The 23643-nt window shown below is 38.5% G+C and overlaps 1 protein-coding gene across 1 annotated transcript in view; it reads right to left on the bottom strand.

Moving 5' to 3' along the window:
* LOC141472004 (uncharacterized) overlaps nucleotides 1-23643 on the bottom strand; it is a 91855-nt gene that overhangs the window by 59576 nt on the left and 8636 nt on the right. Inside the window, exons 4-17 of the mRNA XM_074158756.1 lie at nucleotides 23420-23557; nucleotides 22639-22828; nucleotides 21474-21601; nucleotides 14955-15058; nucleotides 13268-13433; nucleotides 11680-11862; nucleotides 8473-8625; nucleotides 7035-7179; nucleotides 4287-4445; nucleotides 3591-3593; nucleotides 3420-3538; nucleotides 2063-2344; nucleotides 885-1040; nucleotides 253-437 (exon numbers count right to left, since the gene is read on the bottom strand). Coding sequence (XP_074014857.1) covers nucleotides 253-437; nucleotides 885-1040; nucleotides 2063-2344; nucleotides 3420-3538; nucleotides 3591-3593; nucleotides 4287-4445; nucleotides 7035-7179; nucleotides 8473-8625; nucleotides 11680-11862; nucleotides 13268-13433; nucleotides 14955-15058; nucleotides 21474-21601; nucleotides 22639-22828; nucleotides 23420-23557 — 2111 coding nt within the window. The remainder of the gene's footprint in view (nucleotides 1-252; nucleotides 438-884; nucleotides 1041-2062; nucleotides 2345-3419; nucleotides 3539-3590; nucleotides 3594-4286; nucleotides 4446-7034; nucleotides 7180-8472; nucleotides 8626-11679; nucleotides 11863-13267; nucleotides 13434-14954; nucleotides 15059-21473; nucleotides 21602-22638; nucleotides 22829-23419; nucleotides 23558-23643) is intronic.

Here is a 23643-nt window from a genome sequence, read left to right as displayed (position 1 = left end):
TGATTTACAGATAGGGAGGAATGGTCAGCTTAAAACAGTACTGGAAAAGCACAGCAACAGAGTTCAAAATCAGACAGGCAGGATAGGAAACGACTGCTGTCCTTATAGCATAGCAACCATTCAGCAATATAAGGCTGATGACTGCTTGAGTTCTTCAGGAATCTCCAAACTGATTACAATGGACATTCACATCAGGAATTGCTACTTGACATCAGGAATATGTGAAAGTGACAGATTTGCAGCAGTTATTACCTTGGCTTGATATATCCATTTAGAAAGAAATCTGTCTGTTGTTTGAAATCCGCATTCCCTTTGATTTTTATGTTGATTGCTGCTGAGGCATTGACTGCCAGCTGAACAGGAAAGCCTGAAATTGCTGGAAACTGCAATTCTTCAGTGGCCAAACTCAGCCTTTTATTAAACTGGACCTCTTGCCCCTGTGGTGAAAAAACCCAAACAAACAAAAAGCGGAATTTTGCTTTGCATAATAAAACCACCATTCAAGATATAACTATCTCCTACATTTGTCTGCTGTGAAGGTGTTTTTAACTGAGGTGATTTGGTAAATAAGGTAGAAAGAAGCCCAAAGCCTGCATCTGGCCAGGGCATGAGTTAGACACTAGTCCTATCCCAGTTAAAGAAATAATTATTTTTCATTTAAGCATGGACGGATTTGAATGAGAAAAGCAAGAGATAACGAACCATCAGACAACAGAACAAGTCCTTGTCTAATGTACTGAATGGTGTTTAAACCCAATATATACTGGTGTCTTTTAGAGTTCAATTTAGAGAAACAATAAGTAATATTTTGTATCTTTTACATATCTGTCAGAGAGTAACTTCTCAAGGCATTTATTTCAATTAGAAAAAAACATTCCTTTTACCTTCAGAAGTCTGACAGCCAACTCAGCCAGATTTAAAGAATAATGTTTCATTTGTTTTCGTAAATCTTCACAATCCAAGAAGCTAAGTTCACTTCCAAAGATTTTGATGCTTAGTTCACATTTCAGCACCTCCTTTCTCACCGTTCTCTCAGTGAACTGACGTGATAAAGAAATAAATCAGGAAGAGAATGATGTTTGTATTAATTTCCTTTCAAACTCACAATAAACAACTTGTCAGTGCAGGCTATATCATTAGTAGACAGCCATTAGACCCCTTTTATAAATATTTCAAGACCACTTACGACCTTGGATTAGCACCCGTTCTTTCCAGCTAAACTTTAGCTCCCTACCACACAAGCTTTCACTATGAACACAGGCAACGTCTAGTCCCAAGATGACCGGACAAAAGGAGGAGTATAGTAATACATACCCACAAACAGATGACGCTTTGAAAAATACAATCTCAATTAATACAACATTATGAATGCCATGACTGCTAAGTAAACTGCTAAGAATTTAAAAATTTACATTTTCCCTCTTTATGAATCGATACAACAGTAACACAACATGAACACAAGCTTACACTGTAATAAGAAACTCTAAGAAGATGAGTCCCAAGAAGATGGATGGTCTAAGACTAATAAATCATGGGCCCAAGTTTTCCAGATAATACATCAACAGTTGAAGTCAATTCCCAAAGCCTTCCTGTTCTGTATGGAGAACATAGCTCTTTCCAAACATGGGTAAATTCACAAAGGATCAATGTAACATCTGACATCAAACTGAGCAGTCACATCACAAACAGCATGACTCAGGAACTTAACATCAAGCAACTGTTTACAGTGTTGCAGAAGTGAAGTCAATAGACAAAAGGACATCAGTATAAAGAGAACCAGAGCTCAAAATAATGAGAGGAAGCCCAAAACACAGGCAACATACTCCCCTGGCTGGGAGTCATTGTTTTGAGACAATAAAAAAAATCTGAAAAACTTGAGTATCTGGCTCTTTGTTGCTTTGTATTTTATGCAGCTGTTAAGTTCTCTGCGAGTGGAACAAGTTACATATGCTTTATGCAAAGGAGTCACAGTAATACACAACAGTTGTCCAATGGTAGATGAGGCCCTATGTTTTAACCAGGGAACATCATCAATTTTTCCAAGATATACAGAGACGGTTACCTTCTTGACTAACTCGCTCATCTTACTGTACTTTCTACCAGGACAATTCTGGTTATCTTTTTGTAACTTTGGCTTGCCAGACTTGGTCACAAGATGATCAGCAGGGCTGTACTGCTTCGAATTCAGCCTCCTCTGCTTGACTTTTCCTGTTGTTTCCACTGGGTTTTCTGACTTGTGTTTTCTTTCGTTACTGTTTGCAAAAAAAGAGTCACTGAAAGTAGCAGACTTCTGCCCAAAAATCTTCTGTACGAGAGCTTCAGCATTCTCTAATCGCACACCAACCTAGGGGAACGCATACAACATTGAAAAGCCTGACAAGGAGATGCGTAAGCCGTATCAGTTCTATAGCCAAAAATTAAAAAAATACATCCAGATGCAACCTTTTTCTACAAAGAAAGATTTGCCATACAAGATCACAATGGTCTACAAAGTTTAGTATCCTGCCTCATGCAGCATCCAATATGGGATATTTTTGTATTAAACCTTTCCAGTAAAAACTCTTTAAGCTTGTTGATTATGTGAAGCTCAGTACAAAATAAAAATCCTTTTTCATTCAGGTATTGGTTCATTTACACCATGATGGGACAGTTTAAGCTACTGCTATTTTAGCATGTTACAAAGAGAATTTTGGTTGGAAAACAATAACACACCCTTTTAATGCTCCTGAAATAAGATTCTGTTTGGAAGTTTAACTAAACTAGTATTACTAACACAGATAAATCCAGAATATATGACACTGAAAAAAATATTTTGTTCCTTTGCAAGCTTAAATTTGAGATCTGAAGGCTACATTAAATTCTTCCTTTCGCATACACCATTTTACCTGCAATGAAAAGTCCATACGCCAAACATCGCTTTCTCTTGGAGGCACAGTAGAGACACAACTAAAGATGATGAAGCTGCAGGCAAGCCATCTAAATATCCCAAGCATTGGATGCTCAATGGGACTAACACAGCGACTTCAGCTAGGCATATATGACTACCTCCTGTATTAAAGGAACAGTGTACCCAAGCCAATCCATTCTCCACTGGAAGTCAACCGAAGGAATCTTACTATCCTAAACAGGAGCTAGACCAGTGTCTCCGAAAGCACTGACTTTTATATTTAAATCAACAATAAGAGCTGAATATAACGCACTCGGCTAGCATATGGTACTATCAGAGTCAAAGTTGGGTTATTATGACTAAGTCCATTACACAAAGGAGTCATCAGTCTGAGGCAACTTTGCTGTAGCAGTGAAAAGCACACCTTGCTAAACAAACTGTAATGGGAAAGTAGAAAATAGTTCTCTCTACTTCAATACACCAAGTGTCCCTTGAGAAGAGGGATTTTAAAAAAAAAAGTCCATAAACTTGCCTCCAGTAGATTTATAGCCTGACCCATAATGTGAACAGTCAAATTTGTCACGACTGATCGCGGTAGAAAAGACGCAGGAGAAAAGACCACTGATGCTTCCATATTTGCACCTGCACCAGCTGCAACAGAAAAATATCAGATGTCTGTCATTTGGAGATCAGCTATTCTCACATACTTTGCAAGTCTGACCACTCTTTGGGAAACTGTAACTTTGCTCCTTAAGAAGATGGTGAATAAAACATTAAGTCAACAGATGAAATTATTTAAGTTTTTAGTATAGCAAAGGTTTTAATGAACATTACTGAAAACCTATCATCTAACCAGCACTAAAAGAAGAGCATATATCATACATATATCGTACAGAATACATATCATACACAATTGCACTGGAAGAGATGGACAGAAAATCAAAACATTACTCTGAAAAACATTATCTAGCATTTTTGCCAAAAACAAATGATGAACAGATAGTAAAACAGGAAGGAACTAGTCTGAATCTTTTCTTGTACCAAGGAAAGCACATGAATCAGAAGAAAAAAAAATACATCCTGATCCCCTGTTGCTACAGAGGAAGCTCACTAAGGAAGGAATCAAAACGGTGTTCTCAAAAATAATCTAAAAAGTTCACTGCTTCTTATTCTCTTCTCTCATAAAAGGCAAAGTTGCATGTTATCTGGCTTGCTGGAATTACATCTGATATACTCCAATTTAGGTCAGAGCAGAATCAAGCCTACGTCTGCATATCTGGGTACTATTAAGTCATTAGAATTAAAATTTTGTGGAGCAAGATGTAAAAGACCAGAAAAGCCACATGGGATTTTAATAATCCATATGCCACAAATCATTAAGTTCTGAAACTCCACATACCTGAGTGGAACGTGACATCAGAATATGAGGAGTATTTCCACGTCTCCCGCTCAAAATCTCTGCTGAGGATTTCATCGGGAATAGAATCTCGAAGATGCTCCTTCAATGGATCATCCGTCTCCAGGAGCTGAGAGAGATGACTCCAAACAAAGGAGCCCACTTAAACAAAGAAAAGCATTTGGAAATTAGAGAAAAATTAAAACAGTTTTAAAAACTGATACAGGGCACCCTTTTTATTTATTTATACCAGAATTAATCCTAAACCATTCCCCTGACCACAACAGAATTCATTCACTTTCAGTACCATTAAGATCAGTCTGATGCATCTACTTTTACCACGGTCAACTGGTAAAATACTGTCTTATTCTTTCCAATATGGATGTGAGAGGCCATTCACTCCCTAGTTCCATTTACACCTCTCAGCTAACCCACGCAGGCAAGGAGGTAACGTTAACCTACTTATTTACTGTTTGCAAAGGATATTCTATAGTAAATTCAAAGGAATGCTGCAAAAAAAAAAAAAAAAAAGATACAACTCTAATACAGACATTAGAGGCAGGCTGTACAGCTCAAATAATATTGGACTGTTTCTGTTCCTTCTTCAAAGAACAGATGCAGCAGAATTATTTAAAAGATGGTCTTATTTGGCAGCATCACTCATTTCTTTCTTGAAAATTCACTGACCCATTGTCCTGAAACATTAAAAAAGTCTGGGATAGACAGCAGACACATGAAAATCTTAAAACAAGTTAAAAACTATAAACAGGAATAAACATAGCCTTTTAAAGGAAAGCATTAAGCAACTTTAAATATAGGAAGGTGTATTGATCAGATACCCTACATGAATACTGGCAATATTGGTGGACTGAATGCGGCACCTAAAAACTAGTATGTGCTCCATGGCTCCAAAAGCACCTGTTTCTCAAAAGTCTATTATATTAATTATTTAGGTGTTACATCAAACAAATTCAAAGGAATGAAATTAACAAAATTCATGAGTACCACATTGTTTAAAACATATAACATCTTGGATGGACTGTAGAGCTGCTTCATAAATCAGACAATTTATTTCTTCTGCGTGGAGCTACAGAGAAGAGAGTCACTGAGGGTACACCCACCTCGACAGTAGGCTGATGAAATTTCTATTTGAACTCTGAACAGAGGGGAACAAGTCCCCTCCAAACCACAAGCCACATCATCAGGTGAAAACAATGCTGAGCCTAAACTCATAATCACTGCAGGATATACTGATCTGGACATAACATCCTGATAAAATGGATACACAGCTTGAAGTTCAGAGCTGGCCAGGATCCAGACACATCGGAGTGCAGAGCCTGCTTTCATCTGCCTGCAAACAACCTTATATATACGCCTTTTATGTTTGCTCCTTCTTGACAGATTTAAAAGCAAAGGAATAGTCTAGAGGTATTCTTTGTTGAACGTGGTGAAACTATTTAGAAAAAATCCCTCCTTCACCCAAAATATGGGATCAGCCTAAACATCTGTGTACTTTGGTTTGAAAGGGCTGAGAGGATTCTGTATTCTCTTATATACACAGGGTTCCAGTTCATACTAGCCCAAACAGCTTCTCCTTCAAATAAGCTACTTAAATAAAACAAGTATTTTTAAACATAGTATAGAAGATTTTCTACTCAGCATCAGTTCTCAATTCAGTCTCTCAGGTCAGTAATCTGGCTCAGATCAGACAGTAATTGATCATTGAGCCACAGAAGCAGGAAGCATAAATCAAAACAAACTATCAATAATTTAGAAATTATGCGACCCTTCTCTCTAAATGATTGCTACACTGTTGCCCAGGAATTATACATTTGGATTTATGATTAATACCCCTCACAAAGTTCTTTTCACGACATTCCTAACATAACATGCCCCAGTTCTCACATTTTGCTTTTGCCCTCTGTTATAAACAGTTTCTTGATGTCATTTGTTTGCCATTAGATCCATGGTTTGAGAACTCTGATCCTTAGAGGATTTTCAGTTGACCTGAAGAATCACTTCTGGCACAGTGATGAAGCACCTCCCACTAAGCCTTGATAGTAATTGCAGGAAGCCTCAAAGTTCCTAAGTATCTTAAAATCATCTAAAAGAAAATCAACAGGCCTTTCTTTGCAGTCTTCAGAGCTGCTTAGTTTCTGTCTAATGCACTCTTTAAAATACTTTGTTCAATATTAAAATCATATCAAAACTGATGTAAAATAACTGCAAAAGAGGACAGTACCAAAGAAAGACCATGGTAGCGAGTTCTTTTAATAAATAACTGTATTATATCAAGTAAATGAATAGTAAATGTAGAATTTAGGAGCATGGAAAAGGTAATTAAGAAATAGTTTACTTTATACATGCAGCTTGCAATATTTTTATCAGCTACTTGCTTCTTTCTCAACTTAATAAAATGTAATTTGCAGTTTTCCATTTGTATTTCTAATGCACTAAACATCAAAGGCGCTCCATGCATCTCTTTCTCAAGAGCATGCAGCTAACAAAATGCTGCCAGTAGAGGGAACTAATTCTATGAAGAGTACTTCTTACTGACTATTGCTAACATAACAGTATCACAATTCCAATACACAATGTGGCAATCATACAAACAATCTTTTAAAAACAACCTACACAGTATTAAGATTAAATAAAAATTTATATAGATTGGTATCATTACACCTGTAAAGCAAATGTTACACTGAAGTATCATTTAGGAATGTGCAAGACTTCAGTAGTTCCTTGGCTAACCTTGACTGGATGTTTCTTTCTGCAAAGTCTTTTGTACTTGTTTAAATAACTCTTCATGTGGACATTTCATTGCTATATAATAAGCAGCAATCCTTATTTCCACATCTTCATTGTGTGCTTGATACAGTTGAACTAATACAGCATTCTGAGAGAAAAAGATAAAAAGATAACCAAAAAAGAAAAAGACAATTATGATTTATTCTCCTAAAACACCTCATGTATGCACTTTCAGGTATAGCTGGGTTTTTACTTCTGAAAGAGATAGCTATTGCTTTCTACCTGACAAAATGACTTCATGCAACATGTACATAAATGTATGTATATATTCTCTATACTACCTTATCCACAACTTTCCAGAAGAAACTGTCACTATGACCTGAAGCCTCTACTGACTAATTTATACAGGACTGCCTGCAACACAGAGCCTCACTTGCTAGCACAACTGTTATTTATGGGTTTATTTCCATCACAGAGAATTGTTCTGTTCTATTTCATACATGTGCCACGGCTAATACACAGACAACGATAGCTACATTTTTGTTAACAGGCCATTAAGATCATTACTTCTGGTCTCAGTCAAAGGGTAGGACTGTAACAAGTTTATTCTGTTCAAAACTTCCCAAGAATCCACAAATACGAGTTGTCCAGTGAACTGCCAGGAATCAAGACGCTGATGACTGATTCTAGTAGCATTTCTATCAGCATTTAACACCCCCAGTCCACCCACAGGGTATCAGTTTAGCCACCAATGATGGGGTATATGACAACATAGAGATTTCATACTTTCAACAGGTCTAAGGAGCAACACTGAGCTTCATAACTACAGAACAAGCAGATTATGCCAATCCATGCAGCAGTTACATTTTAAAACGCCATAGAAAATGTTTCTCCAAGTGCAAGTCCATGCAGAACCTCTTGTTCTTCTGGAGCAGGACTGCCAGCTTTGCCTAGGCTAGCACTCCTGGCTTTGCCATTCTTTTTAGTATTAAGCTACTTGAGATAAACAAGTTTTGTGCTTTCTTCTATTAAACCATTAACAAAACGTTCTAACTATGACAGCATATTGCGAATCACAACAAGCTTCTCACGTTAATACTTAGCATTTCAGAGAATGATACAGTGGAACAAACTATAGGAAAAATCAAGTACTGTGGGTTTTCAGCCATAACCCACACAGACATAAGCCACCCAACTGAAGTAACTTTCTAAGAAGTCATAAACCTCAGTCACTGGCTGTGTTACCTCAACTACAGGACTATCATAGGTCCATTTATCAGGGTTGTCCTACCAACCTCTCCAACAGCAGAGGAGCAATGCTGGAAGACATGTTTACACTTGTTCCTTATTTGCTTGCACGTTGCATAACTATTCCAGAAAGTTAAAACCTGGGGATAGCGCCAGGAAGACATCAGTCACCTGCTGGCAATAAATCACTCACCCTGACAGAACAGGGAATGCGCCTGAAGGCCTGGACAGCAGCTAGACGAATTTCGATCGGGTTAGTTTTCAGGGAAGCACACAAGCTCAAAACAGGAACTAACGAAGCTGCTGCCAGTCCTGCATTTCCAATAGCTTTTAACACCAGTTGCATCTGTAAATACAAAGTATGGTAAAATAAAAAGTTCTCCACATGTTGTTAGCTGTACATGAAATTTTATTGCATTAACATTTGCTGTAAAAATTCTGTTTAAAATGATTGCTGATCATTTGGGAGGGTTACTGCAGCCCCTATTGTACCAGCTATACTCTGGCTATAGCGTGAGAACAAGACTCACAGGAATACGGATGGCTGTTCTAATGCCATGTAGCACTCGTAAGTAAAATCTGGCTTAGACCTGGTGGAATAGAAAAGCATTTAAAAAAAGCCTGCATTGCAATGAAAAAGCAGAAGTCATGGATTTGATGTCCAGTAAAAGTTTTCCAAGTACTTGGATACTGTCCCTTTTGAGCACAAATATTTTGACCTTTTAGTGATCCAGCATGGAGTTCTGGACATAACAACCAATTGAAAATAATAATTTGTCAACAGACGCCAAAATGTTACCAGTTTACTTTTCTAAACATGTAGAAATCCTGTGCAAATTCAGAACCCAGAAAGCATATTACTGCTGACAATCAATGAATTTTTAATGACAAGCTCTGTACTAAAGTTTAGAGAAGAGGCACTTCAATGCAATATGGTGCCTGATTTTCCTTTTGCTGACAATCCCCTAGAAACAACTATAACGAAGCCAGCACAGTTAAAATGTTCAAAAACCTTCCACAAATGTTTAGGTCAAAGACTCCCATTCACTGTTGGTTTGGGACATCAGATGGGAAGTCTCGCCTATTCTGCTCTGTGTATTTAGTAAAGTTATCATAGTCTAAGGTACCTCTCCCACACATCTGTACACTCACTGCTACCTGCTGAGGTTCAAGAGGCTGCTCTTCATTCACCAGACAATCATGTTTCAGTGTTAAGTTACAGAACAATTTTCAAGAAGTTAATGAGACTTGGACAGTCTTTCTCACTGTGCCCCTCTTAATCAGTTTCCTGTTCTGATTTACTAATCTCTTGGCTAATTTTAGTCAGATTTTTTTGGAAGACAAAAAGGGTTTAAAAAAAGCAAAGTTTTCATGAAAACATGCAATTGGGTGGGTGTACTGATTTTGGCTGGGATGGAGTTAATTTTCTTCATAGCAAGCTGTACGGTGCTGTGTTTTAGATCTGTGACCAAAGCACTGTTGATAACACAACAAAGTTCTAGCTATTGCTGAGCAGTGCTTGCGCAGCATCGAAGCTTTCTCTGTTTCTTATGCCACCCAGCAAGCAGGCTGGGTGTGGGTAAGAGTCTGAGAGGGGACACAGCCAGGACTGCTGACCTGAATTTATCAAAGAAATATTCCAAACCATATGGCATCGTTCTCAGCAACAAAACTGCGTCTGTGGAGGGAGTGGGGGTGGTTCCAAGATATCCACTGCTCAGGATCAGGCTGGGCATCAGTCTACTGGTGGTGAGCAATCACTTTTGCATCAATTTTGAGGGGGTTTTGTGGGGTTTGGGTTGGGTTTTTTTTCCTTCACTTACTAAACTGTCTTTATCTCGACCAATGAGTTTTCTCGGTTTTGCCCTTCCAATTCTCTCCCTTAATCCCAGCAGGGGGAGTAAGCAAGTGGCTGTGTGGTGTTTAGCTCCCTAACTGGGTTGATCCACCACAATAGAGCCATGAAATTAGTGCCCTTCCTCACAGAGAAAGATTGCAATATAAACTGAATAGACATTTGTTTCTTTTGGTCAACTGCTGGCAAACTGGCATCCAGTCCAGCAGCACAATCCCAGCCTGGAACTACCCATATGGCACTCTCCTTGCCCAGCTGGCAGCAAGGGGTGCAAGAAGCAGCAGGAAGAGAGCAGATGCTCAGGTGCCAATACCAATCCCACTGACAATCAATTAGAGACACTGAAATCAAACCTTCTCTTCAAAATCCCACTCCACATCCATCATTGACAACTTAAGGGCTGTTTCGATTTTTTGGAATACTTCTAAGGGCTCAGTAGAGACCAGTGACGCATCTCTGAGACACGAGACCACTCACCAGTGCAGCGCTGCCTCTTTCCAATGGAGAGCACAGACCTTAAAAGATACATTATCTGTTCCAATTTTTTCTAATGCAAGTAATGTATCCCCAAACCATGTAAAATCCCAATTCTACAAAAATGAACTAGGTAATTTCATATAGCACAGAGTAAGAAACTGAAAACATACACAGAAACTACGATTCTATGGCTAACAGGAAGACAAAGCAGCTCAGCAATGGAACCTCTTTTTGTTTTTTTATGAAAAATCTGTTCAAGGCTCCCAATACATAAAATCTGCTTTTTTAAGTTATTCCTTCAATAAATGGGGTAATAATTAAAAGTGAACGGACTGCTCACACTATATGAAGAAAAATACAAATCTCGTGTGTTTATCTCGCACACTGGAAAATTAAGCAGACACAAATATATGAGATAAACCTAGCTCTTGGGCTCTTACTGCTATCTGATACACTGTCACCAGTATCTCTATTTTCTAAGCATGATAAGGAAGAACTGGTAAGTAGATCATCAAGCACAACGTAAAAAGATATTCCTTCAGCAGCAAGTGTCAATTAAAGATAAAAAGTCCCAGAACTGTGACAGGATTACTCCTAACTCAGGATCACACAAAGCAAGAATGATTTTCCTCTCCTGTTAGTCTCCCAATATCATGACTGACTTACGGCCAGTAACTGCAACTCAGCAGAACTTATTAGCCAGCAATAACACAGCTAACACTGTACATGAATTTGAGTCAACAAAGGAACAGGAAACTTTCATCAACATGCCATTTTACAGGGCAGTGATGGGTGCTCTTCATACTGATGAACAGCACGAAATTTGCTACATCAGAAGACCCAAGACTTTTCCTTATTTAAATACCCAAGAAATCCCATGCTGATAGGTTGTACTTGTTGGATTACAAAATTTTATCTGCCCATCCTACCAAAGAATATCCATTTACAAAGCTTGTATTCATGGGTTTCTGGAAATCCCCTGAATGCCATTTTCATCAAACAAGTTCTAGATCATAAAGGGAATAGGAAAGTAAAGCATTATATCATATGCTTCTGTATGACTGATACCTCGCTGAGTCGTTCTGAATCTTGCGCAGAACAGTTTCCCCCCAAAAATTTCCCGAGAGTCCTCATCACACTCTGCACAGCAGGTACACCATCACAGGAGTTGTAAGCTGAACAAAAGCTATGTAAGAGAGCAGTTACTCCTAAGAAGCAGCTCTGGCTTGCTCCCGGTGACTTCAGCAAAGGCTGTAAACAAGCACAAAAAGAACAGGGTGTTTCAGAAAAGTCATTCTCAAAATTACTGCAAGACACCACAGACAATAAATGTATCAAAACATTTACATATTAAAACTCAATCTGAACAACGCATATTTTCAAACAGCCCTCAAAGGATTTAAACAAACAAAGAAAAAAGGACAACCCTGCAGAGTTTTAGGGGAAAATTTTTCCACCTTCGTATGTAAACATACAGGCTAAATTAGTGTCAACATGATATAGAACTCAGTTCTTTTGAAAAGAACTCATGCCCTGCATGGCTAGGAAGGAGTGTGAAAACAAAACAAAACTATTTTCCAAGACCCTCAAAATAACTAAACCCTCACCAGTTTCTCCTCAATACTTAGCAAAAAACAGTCCCACCTCAATATTTAGGAAAAAGCACTGACAGTTCAGTAAGTCACGGGCAGTTTACCCATTTTTAGAATGAAATGAGTTTTTCCGTCCTATAAACCTCCAAATTTCAAATTTCTGTACCCTCTGAAGTAAGCCTGTTACTGTTGAAAATCCCACCACTTCAACCAAGTGAACTCAAGATGAATTACTTCACTCAAATGTTGTGGAAAGCCTGCTAACACCGAGAGCTGTTTTTTGTAATCCTGATCAGCACCTGTATAACTGGGAACAGCAAGTTGTGATACACTCCACAAGATTCTCCATGGCTGATCAACGGTTCAATAGCACACACACCAAGCAGGCATAGCATTTTACTTAATTAAAAAAATATTCTTAATGCCTTATTTAAGCTACAAGACTATCTATGATTTTGCTACCCAGAACACTGCAGCTTCACAAAAAAAACCCCAGCAAGTCCAACTTCAGACTCCAAAAGCATGACAGATTATACTGTATAAGCCCAGCAGAACAATAGATCTTTAAAGGAAAAATATACTACAAAACGGAGCCAGTATTACTCTGCATACAATTAACTTAGTTAAAGAAAAATGTCAAAACCTGCAATAGCACTACATGTACAAAGGACTGAAATGTCTCCAGGTGCTAAATATAAAGCTTGTAATGGACCAAACTGGATAATAAAGCTCTCTATCCTAAACAGGGAGTAACTGCAACAGCATCATTCTCCTCACACTGACATGACCTTGAACCTCAAAACTAATTAGCCCAAAACAGACTCTGGAGTCCACAGGGTAGTTCACAGTTTCTAGGCTACAAATGCAAATCAACCTCCTGTGACCAAACATGACTGCATCCTCTTTTGAAATCAAGGCTAGTACAGCCAGTAGTTGTACCACTAAAATTAACCAGATAGAGAGTTTTGTACAAATCTGTGAAAAAGACTAATACTGTAAAATACAAAAATTATGAGCCAGCTAGACTGACAATAATTAAAAAAGAAAAAACAGCATCCACTCACAGCAAGAGATTCGATCATGCCTGAGGTAGGTTTAGGAATGAATGAAAACGACCAGAAGAAATATTCCACTTTGTCTTCCTCGACTTCTCCAGAAGCTATAATTTCTTTCATTAGGACAACACATGCCTCTGTAGCGCAAGATGGGAGAGCGTCTATTAGCGGCTGCCTGTAACACAAGAAGAAGTACAGCAAATCTAAAATGACCAGAATACTCAATCATCAAATAACAAACACATTGAGGTTGGGCTTCTTTCAGAGTAAGTAAAAGTCCACTGTCTTAGAAAATGCCAGATTCCATAGAAATCAACATTATCCTTTGGTTTAGTGACCTTATGGAAATATGCCTCAACTAAGATGCGTGTGTTGGTGTTTCAAGAAATGTACGTAACCAGGCTTTTAAGAAAATATTCAGTTGCTTTCTCTGCAAATGAAGCCAAAACATATCCCAAGTTTGAACTGTAAAGACTGAGGTACCTTAAAGTACTTATTTTTTTATTAAGGTGTTTTTTTTTTTTTAATTTCACCAATAACAAACGAAGTTATTAAAACTGAATTGACTAGCTTTTACTTCCTGCGCTTCTTTAGACCTTACCTAAGTGGAAAGGTTACACCAGCACGATAGACAATACAAAGTTCAGTCATTAAGAGCCCCTCTGTAAATATTCTGTACCTACTTCCTGTACTGGTGGATGGACACTTTTGCATTATCAAAGAAACAGTTAAACTAAACTGGGTAAAAGCACTTACATCAGAGAAAGAAAGTAGTCTGCATGGGATTCTTTTTAGCTCCTAAAGTTAATAACCTTGTCCTGAGTAAAATTAGTCTAAAGTTAATATAGAAAGAGACAGAGTAGTTCAGATTACTTTCTAATAAATATTTAAGAATATTAGCATGACTATTTGTCAAAAGTTGAGAATAAACCTAAGCCAAAACAAAATTTGCCCCTTTTGCCTGAAGTTTAAGATATTGTTACAAACATAAAACCTAACATTAGATTAATTTCAAAGAGGCTGATGACATTTCATACTGAAACCAAGTAAAAAACTTGTTTCTTTGTTTACACTTTTCAGAATACTGCTTTCAGAGGGAGAAAAAATTATATTGATTTTAATAATACTGGATTAGTATTTCTGAAAGGCTCCAACTATTGGATCAGAATATTCCTGACTGCAGAGAAGTGGAAGCCTTGATCTTTAAAGCTGCAGTTCAATGATGGGTATAAACCATCCTGAGATCAGGCTGCTACTGAAAGACGTGGGTCCACCACATCCACACTCCCAGCCTAACGTTTGCCTCCTCTCCCCCAGGAATACTAAGGGCACTGAAGATACAGACCCAGGTAAGCTTTTTCATAACAAACGGCAGTAGATGCTTAAAACCAGCAGCACTGATTTCCACCTAAGCCATGACTCAAGTTTCCTGTTCACATTGTTCCTGAAACAGGAAGTCTGCCTGTGGGAATAAGCATGGACAGGAAAGTCTCTTTTGTACACTATGTTCATTCAGTGAGGAGAGAATATCATCCTTCTGTCACATAAATAAGATCTGCAATACACATTCTTTCTTTAAAGTGCTCCAAATTTAAATCCAACATTTGGATTTAAAACATTAATCTATTTTAAATATTTACAAAACATTTCTTTCCTATATATATATTTTTAAATGTAATTACTAAAGGCACCTTACCAGTTGTCTCTGCATTTAAATGAAGATCTTTGCCATACCGCTTTTAGGGCCTCAAGAGAAAGATGTCGAAGCTCAAACACAAGAGTCATGAAAAGGTCTGCAGTCTGTAAGAGAGCACAACAAATGTAATATTACAGCTGTGCGGAAACCAGCTTTAGAGAACTGAACACAAGAAGCAACTTTGGGTTATACCAGCATTGCCACTGATTTACAATGTAACCTGAGAGTAAAACCCCCTCCCTTCCCTGTGTCCCTATCTTCCTCCCCTCCCTTGCTTTTCTCTTCAGGCTGCAAACATGTAAGGAGAAAGGTTTTTCACTAAGCATGTCAGTCAGTCCCTCAAGCAACAGTGCTCAGGGACCACTATGCGCACCACTAGCATACAAATGAATAACAAACCAAAATGCAGCACTGCGGTTACAATCCAGAAGAGAAGGCCATAACCTCGGGAGTTTGTACAGCAGGATCCTGATTTATGACCAGAACTGCTGACATAGCCTTAACACAAAATGAAACAATAGGCAAGCTAACTTCATATTAATTATAAGTTTATGAGAAAGATCATTTAACTGAGGTTTGGACGACGCTTCAAGGTTTTGCTTGAGTACTTCTGGTGCTGCGTGAAAACATCCCATTTTACCGGGGAAAAGCCCAAGCATAACTGCTCTTACCTCTGCAGGAAGCATGGGCTTAGTTAAAAGCGTAGTAGCAGAAGAGCTCTTCTCCCTGGCTAAGCTGAATTGCCACAACATACAGCAGCTATTTTACCTGCAGTACGTTATCACACACACTTTTCAGTTTAAATAAACTCTAGCCTTTCATTCACAAGCCGCCCCTTACTTCAGTCTGTTTAATAATTTATTTGCATGTGCACAGATGAAAGAAATTAACAGCAATTCAGAGCAGACCAACACTTTTCTGTTATGTGAAGTAGCTACCTGTACTAGACTTTACATTTAAAAAATCACCACTCCCACCCGCCACTTAACTTACATGGCAGTATCAGTTTCCTAACAGATGAAACAAGTATTTTTCAGAAACTACTGTCTTGAGGTACTTTTGGATGCGTATTATGTTACCAGCAATAATTTTTATTTTCAAAAAAGTGATGCTGGAAATCAATCAAATATTGAATTGAGCTGAACATATTATCAAGATGATAGAAGCCTTTCTATTTTTATGGAGCACAAACGTTTCAGCATCACCCTTACTCAAACCAGGCTCTGTATTACCTACCCAGCCTATGCTCTGCTGAGAAAGGATGACTTTTTCCCCTTTTTTCAGATTATTTTCATTTGCACAATCACTATTCATCACATTGTTATTTTGGCCTCAGTAGAAGCTTTTTGGAAAATGGTATTTTCAAGCATAAATAGCCTGTAGAGGCTCAGAGTTCCTCTGAGACCTGTTCAAAAGTTCAAGAAGGGAGATAGGTCTCAATACTTGAAAAATTAACAGAATGTTAAATACTGCAGCTTACATGTTCATTTTAACCTAAATTCATAACATACAAGTTTTAATTGTGGTCCATGTCATACAGATTCACTTCAACTCTTTACTCACTTCAGATGTGAAAGGCTTAGACATAGGACAACTGCTCTGGTTCCAAAGAAAACATTTTTCTTCATGTAGAAATCATACAAACAAAGTCTAATTCCACTAAGTAACATTTCCAAAGGTCTGGGGAGAGACCTGCTTTTGACTTCCTGACCTTCCTTCCAGGAGCTGCTTCCAAAAGCAATAACAAATTGGAATAACTCAGTGCCAGCATCTGATTTTAAGACTGCCAAGACATTTTCAGTAAAAGAAGCTGTCTTTCAGTAAGAAGATGGAGTAATTTCTTACCATGTTGTTTGATAGGCTGAGGGAATAATTTGTCAGATCCAATACAAACATTATTTATGTTCTTGTTCTTTTGAAGTTTCTCTTCTAGCACTAATATAGTAATTTCATCAAATCAAAATTTATTCTCATACATGAAGCCCTACCTAGGTATTAATTCCAATAACATTTATAATTCCATAGCTAAAATTCAGTTAGATCCACATGTATTTCATTCCATTATATACCATACCATCATTACCTCTAAGGTCTATTTTAAAAAGAAATTACCAAATCCTGAAGATTCTGGAGCTAGTGAAACAGATTACATTTCATGGTCTATAAAATATTCAGAGAACTGTATTTAATTAAGTTCTTTAAAAGGATTTGTGAAACACAGGCCTTATGTGCATTTCTACACATGCAGATGCGCTATAGACAGCACGATCAGGGGAGCAGGGGAGCCTCACAGATACCATCAAAAGGAGCTGTGGTAGCAGCTTCTGGTGAGTTCAGGTAGGTTCATCAGTTGGAGGCCACAGCACAGTTCAAGATAAAGTTTCCAGACTGATATATTTCCAGGTGATATAATTTTAGACTGTAGAATGACTTTATTCTGCTTCACACCTGCTGACTAGACAAGCTCCATCTGATAACTCAGTGCCAAATTTCACAGAGAAACAGCTATGTTTACTGTCTAATAATAAAGCTTCAGAGGGAACTGTCCGGTCAGGTGGGCTGTTTTTATTTTTTAAGGTAGGTTGCACTGAAATTGAGCTGTCAGATAAACAATAACCTCACTGTAAATGTCTCTATTTGTAGTATCATAATAACAAACTACATGAAAATTTGGCTCCTGTTCCCACTCCTAAATGGAACATAAAGAAGCGTGGCTTTTATTCTACATAGAAGCTTGCTTTTCCTTCTATCTGCAGACATACTGTAGCTCTATTTAAAAAATAAAATTCCTCTGAAAGTATAAACATGGTAACAGTTTGGATTGGAAGACAAAGTAGCAAAATGCTTCCCAATAAAAGTGTTTCTATTTATGATATATACAAACACTTACTCTTCGAAAGCTTGACACCTTATTTGCTGCCAAGTATAAGCCATGTAATCACAAGGGAGGTTGCTTTGAAAATGTGTTCAATGAACATCTTTGTTTCTGCCTACCAATTTATGTTCTCAATGGAAGTCCTCTCCAGTAAATTTAGTATACATCTTTGGAATTACATAGCTGTCTCTTCTGTACAGAATTTCTGGTTTTCAGCTGTCTGATTTTTTTTTTTCAACTATACCTGTTTTAAAGAACAAGTGATTTCCTTGAATTGAAGGCCAAGCGTAAAATCAGATGGAGAGGCGACACTCTTGTCCCTGAAGTCTACTGGTTGAACAGCTACGGTTATTCTCTCCCTGCCATGGCGTAACTTCATTTCCTTCTGATCCTCATCAGTTCTTTCTTATTTGGTTTCCTACCTTGCCAGTGAACCTTTTATCACCCTCAATTTCAAGAAGGATGCAACTGTGCCTGGTCATGGACCAGGTTCAAGTTACCTAACAGGCCATTCCCAGTACTATCTTGTAAGGTTTTCCAATTCAAAGCAAAGACTTCTGTTCCTGGTAAAGTTATTATTATAGTCAAAAAGAACAGTTGAATTTCAAAAACCAAAATCATCCATGTAACTACAGTATCTTAACTCACCTTGATAATCAGAACATTTTCCTTACCTAGGAAGTACTGTTATACCCCCTACACCCACAAGTTAGAAACATGCAAACCCTAACACTCAACTAGGTAGTAATTAGCAATTAGAATGTCAGACTGGGGTACAGGAGTCGAGCAGAGTGAATCTGACATACTCTTGCCCACAGTGCTTAATGCATACACAAACACATTCACTACCAATCCAGCATCCAAATCCAGACAGCCAATGTAAATGCAGCCCCCAGCAGAAGCTGGGTGACAGGCTTCCTTCAAGCCTCTCTGAAGTGAGGGTCCCTCCTTCCCATCCCTTTGACCATTCTTTGTCAGTATGCAGCTTGTTCACTTAATGGTCCATTAGCTAATCTACATCCACATTGAAATTCAATCTTGTCTCATAATAGCATTAAAAAATTAAACAACAACTTTGCTTCCTTGGAAATGACACAGTCTCCACCCCCATTTTCTCATCCCTTCACTGTTTTCCCTGGAGTTGGGGATTTTGCCTTCCATTTATTCTTGGTTTTGTGTTCTGAAAGATACGCATAATCTCGCCTCATTCAGAGTCAAACAATAAGGGGACAAACAAGCTACACATGCATAACAGCAGAGCTGTCTCCCAAGCAACCCTGTGGGCATTCCCATAACTTCTTTCCTGGCCCAAAGGACATTTTATCAGTTGGAATGAAGGATAATAAAGATCCCCTTTGAAATGTCTTGTCACACAGAAGGAACACCCTGGAACAGTGAAAATGGCTGACAACCAATAAAACCCTGTGCTGGGATAAGAATATGATGAATAATTCACCTCTTTTTTAGGCAGTGGCACAGACAGCAGCCACTTGTGCTAATCTTAGTAATTTACAAAACAGATTTCCCACACATGAAGCTAGCGGGCCTCTTTGGAGACAGAAGTGACATCCCACTGTTACTGGGAAAAATCATCTACCATTCTCTCAAAGACACTGAATTATGGGTGTTCAAAAGAAGGTAGGATTTAGAGAAAGTTTCTCAGGTCTGCTGCAATAATTTCTTTTTTCAACATTTTCCAAGCAGTATGTAGCCCTCTAATCTGTTCCTAAATGCCATTACATACTGCTGTTACAATGACTGCCACATAGAATTAAGCATTATTGTACCCAAAGAGGCTACTTTTATTTTACATTAGTAAGAACCATTATGTTTATGGGTCTGTAGCTCTCCATAGCCCCAATCTCCCTAGAGTGCAGCTAAAAAAGATGGCAGACTTGCTTTTAACTCATAGAAAGAAATCTTCAGAAAGGCCACCTGCTGCTTTTTCCTCAGCCCTGTGCTGAGGTCTTTGTCGGGCTGTGATACAAGTTCAGACTATGGTCACCGTTTAATAGATTGGGAGTAACTGCTAGGGTTGTAATTTATATTAGCTGACACAAGCTGCCCGCTTCAGTTGTTGTGACTGTGATCCTTCTCCACCCTTTGCCTAAAGTCTCATGACACATTACACAAACACCTACTTCTGCTCATTGATCACAACTAAAGCTAAGAGAAACGTGAAAATACATAGTATACTGATTTTAAAGAGGTACCACTGGCCTGCAGAGCAGTAATCCAGCAGTGCGCTTCTCCAGTCCCCATAAAGCCATTCCCCCCAAGGGAAGAGACAGGCAGAGCTTTTGTTCTTTGACGTGGGACTTAACCTGGACAAAGAAAGGGGAAGTGCCTTCTTCTAAACTAGGTCTGAAGCTTTTTGTTAACATCACTTCACATCCCTATTGCACAAGAAATAAGCTTGCTCCAAAGCATGAACCATCTAACACAACAAGAACATCAGAGGACAGGAACGGTATCAGGAATGAGCTGACTAAACTCATCAGTCACAAATTCATGGAGGCACCAAGGTCCAGTTCAATGTTTTCCTCATTACCATGAATGACTTAGAAAACAGAAGTGTGTAAATTAGAAAATAGAAGTGTGTTATTCTATTTTCAAATTTACATTTTCCCCCCATTGTTCTATATAGGAACTCGATTACTAGCAGGAACCACCTCATCTGAAGGATAACGAGATATGAAGTGCCCTCTCTTTTAGGTCACTGCCCTCAATTCATCTTGGGTCAGCAATAATTAAACACCATCATCTGTTGATCCTTCTGTGTTGCATGTAACAGGTGTTCTTGATAATCTCTGAATTTCACAGAAGATAGGGATCTTAATTTCAAAGATAGTGACAAATACTAACTGATCCAGCTGCTGCCAGTATCAACAAAAATTACAAGACTTGAGTGAGCTAAGGAGACAGGCAGACCCTTATCTAGAATGATGGTCATCATAGAAAAAAATTAAGGCACTGCATGTTCCACATGACCAGAATATTCCACCCTATTTTAGCAGCATTCACCAGAGAAAATGGTTTAGGTGAGAAAAGATTCCCTCTGGACTCAAGCAAACATGATAGTTATTACTAGAATTCATCAGAAGCACATGGAACTAATCAGCCAAGATCCAGAGGCAAGGCTTTCATGTGCAAACTGTTTTGAGGGGATGAGGCAACAGAGGGAGAACTGCAGAACTCCAATAAACTTGGAAACAACAGCACTACCAGGGATAGTATCCCACACTAAAGCTGTAGAAAAGGGGTTTTAGAATTAGGCATCGAAACCATCAGTGATAACCCAAACAAGACACTTTTTGTTTGTTTGTTTTTCCATGGCAAAAGAAAAGTTAGGAACATTTTCTTTCAGGTTCATTTAGAATACAGTTCAAAATGGCTCTTGCCAAACACTCAGGGGCCATGTGATGCTTTGACTCTTCTTTTCAGTTTGATTTACTGTTTACATAGGAAAAGGACACTTCAAAGCATTTTATCTTTCTATAATTCCACATAAAAAATTCCCAAAGCAGTGGAAGGCTTCAGTATCTCAAAGCTGCTGCCCTCCTAGTCACCTCTTATCTGTGTAGGAGAACTCTCAGACCACAAAGGGCCTTACAAGGAAATGGAGGTTATGTGTAAAAGCTTACCTCAAAACTCGCACTATGTGCTAAGCAAAGCTTCCACACTAGTTCAGTCACTTCCCCTCCAGTGACTTCCCTCTCAATTTCTTCCCTTTCATAGAGCATGCTTGTCACATACAGATCCTTGGAGTCCACTGGAAAGACAAAAGGAAAAATCAGGTATCTGGTGGTTGCTGGCCATTTGCTATGGTTAACCCTAAACCCTAGAGGGAAGTTTCTCTCCAAGCCTTTATTTCTACATGTAAGAATCTCTCCAGTCTCAGTAAAGCCAAGGGATGAATATGAATGCCTGCAGTCAGGTTGAATTTAAGAACACAACAGAATAAAGGCCTAAAGACAAGTGTGACCTGAAAGAGTCAGACAAACAAAAGAAAGAAGGCACGTATGAAACAAGTCACGCTTTCCATCAATATGCCTCTTACAATGTCCCTGCTACTTTACTTCCATCACCCTTTCTAATTTTGTCTAATCATTCACTCAGTCCCACACTTCAGCCTCACAAAAACTCAACAGGAGATCTAGGTGCCAAGAAAAATAAATGGCTTGGCTCTTAATGTCTTCCTGTGGAAGAATCTTGTCATCTTATGTCGGCATAACTATAAACAAAAAGTGTCCTGGAAATTCAGATTTTCCTTTTAAAAAAATACAACATTATTTAGAAGTGGACAAAAAAATAATACGAAGTGGTTCTCAACATTCAGAGCTTGACTTTAAAATCCTTCCTCAGGCAAGCTTCCCATTAACTTCAGTAAAATCATTCTAAGGAGAAGCACACAGAGCAAGGAAGCAGCACAAACCGAAACCATTCTCAGACATGGCACGTGCTTAAGACTTGCAATTATTTAGGCTCCATCTGTACACAAACTAGGAATTGTCCAGACACCAGAAAGCTGCTGCTCTGCATACAAGCAGGCTAGGTATGTAAAGGAGGTAAAAAGGAGTTGGCCATTATGGAAGTCACTTTTGGAGACCCACCCACGCTTGTTATAGCAGGTCCCAACTCACAAAGAAGGGACAGCTCTCAGTAGCTCTGCCTGTAAAAACATTCCCTTTCACATCGTTTCATATATTAAAGGAAATATCAGGTGCAAAAAGTTTTCACAGGCAAGACAGTCTCAAGATTTTTCTAAGAAATAAATTTTATTTATTTTAGCAGAAACATCCATGTTACCTTTGTTGTACCGTGTCTCTGTTTCCACTTGAAAGAGTTTCAGTGAAGACTCTGTCTGCGTCTTTGCCCCACTGCCCTTCTGAGGGAATAGCGTAACAAGGTTGGACTCAGTACATTTGGCCTCCACCAGGACTCCATCTTTAATGCTCTGAACACATTCCAGTTTGGAGGACAGGATCTGCTGCTCAGACTGAGAAGATCAGATACTTCAGGTAAAGTCTTGATGACCTATGTCAGCCTGCCCAATCCCTTCTCTCCCAACTTCACAAGAGAACTCCAGTTCTGTGATACAGTATGAAGTCTCTTGTCTAGACCTTTGACAGCACTCAGCCTGTGAAGGTCAATACGCTCTTTATTTCCAGTCTAATTTTTCCACCAATGAAATGCAACTGCTAACTTTCAGTGTCAAGTGGTCTCAATTCATTTCAGTTCACAAAACATCAGTGTTATGCCAATTTTTTTGATCAGCAGAGTTGAGAAAAGCAAAAGGCTGGTAAATTATGACCAGTTAGTACAATACAAGAAACAAGCAATATGCACCTAATAAACATGGCACAAGATACAAACACTGACTGTATTTGCCATGAACAGTAGAAAGCTGTTGGGGAACAGCTGAACGGGGACAACAGTATTCACCATTTTTTGCTAAGCATTTAATTTTGGGCAGACACAAGTATAATTGAGCATAAATGACTATTCAAAATGTTTTCATTTATATTTTTACTCTTCAAAGAAATTAAAAGGCCCTGTGGAAGAATCAGTGTCATCCCCCAGCACTTACTGGCACATGAGGAAGAGCAACAGACTGCATGGAAGTAAAACCAGAATACCGATGAGAGCAGAGGTTTAAGTCCCTTGTCTTCATACGAATAGGACCTTTTCGCTGGTATCTTGTTGGGCATATGCCCAGAACATCCACCTAGTAACACGTCACAAATACAGTCACAAACACACACATACAATACAAGCAGGTATTATGGGCTACTACAATTAATTTTAATAATT

This window comes from Numenius arquata, chromosome 14, assembly GCF_964106895.1.
Source record: "Numenius arquata chromosome 14, bNumArq3.hap1.1, whole genome shotgun sequence".
Classification (NCBI taxonomy): Eukaryota; Metazoa; Chordata; class Aves; order Charadriiformes; family Scolopacidae; genus Numenius; species Numenius arquata.
This window is presented reverse-complemented; position numbering and strand designations above follow the sequence as displayed.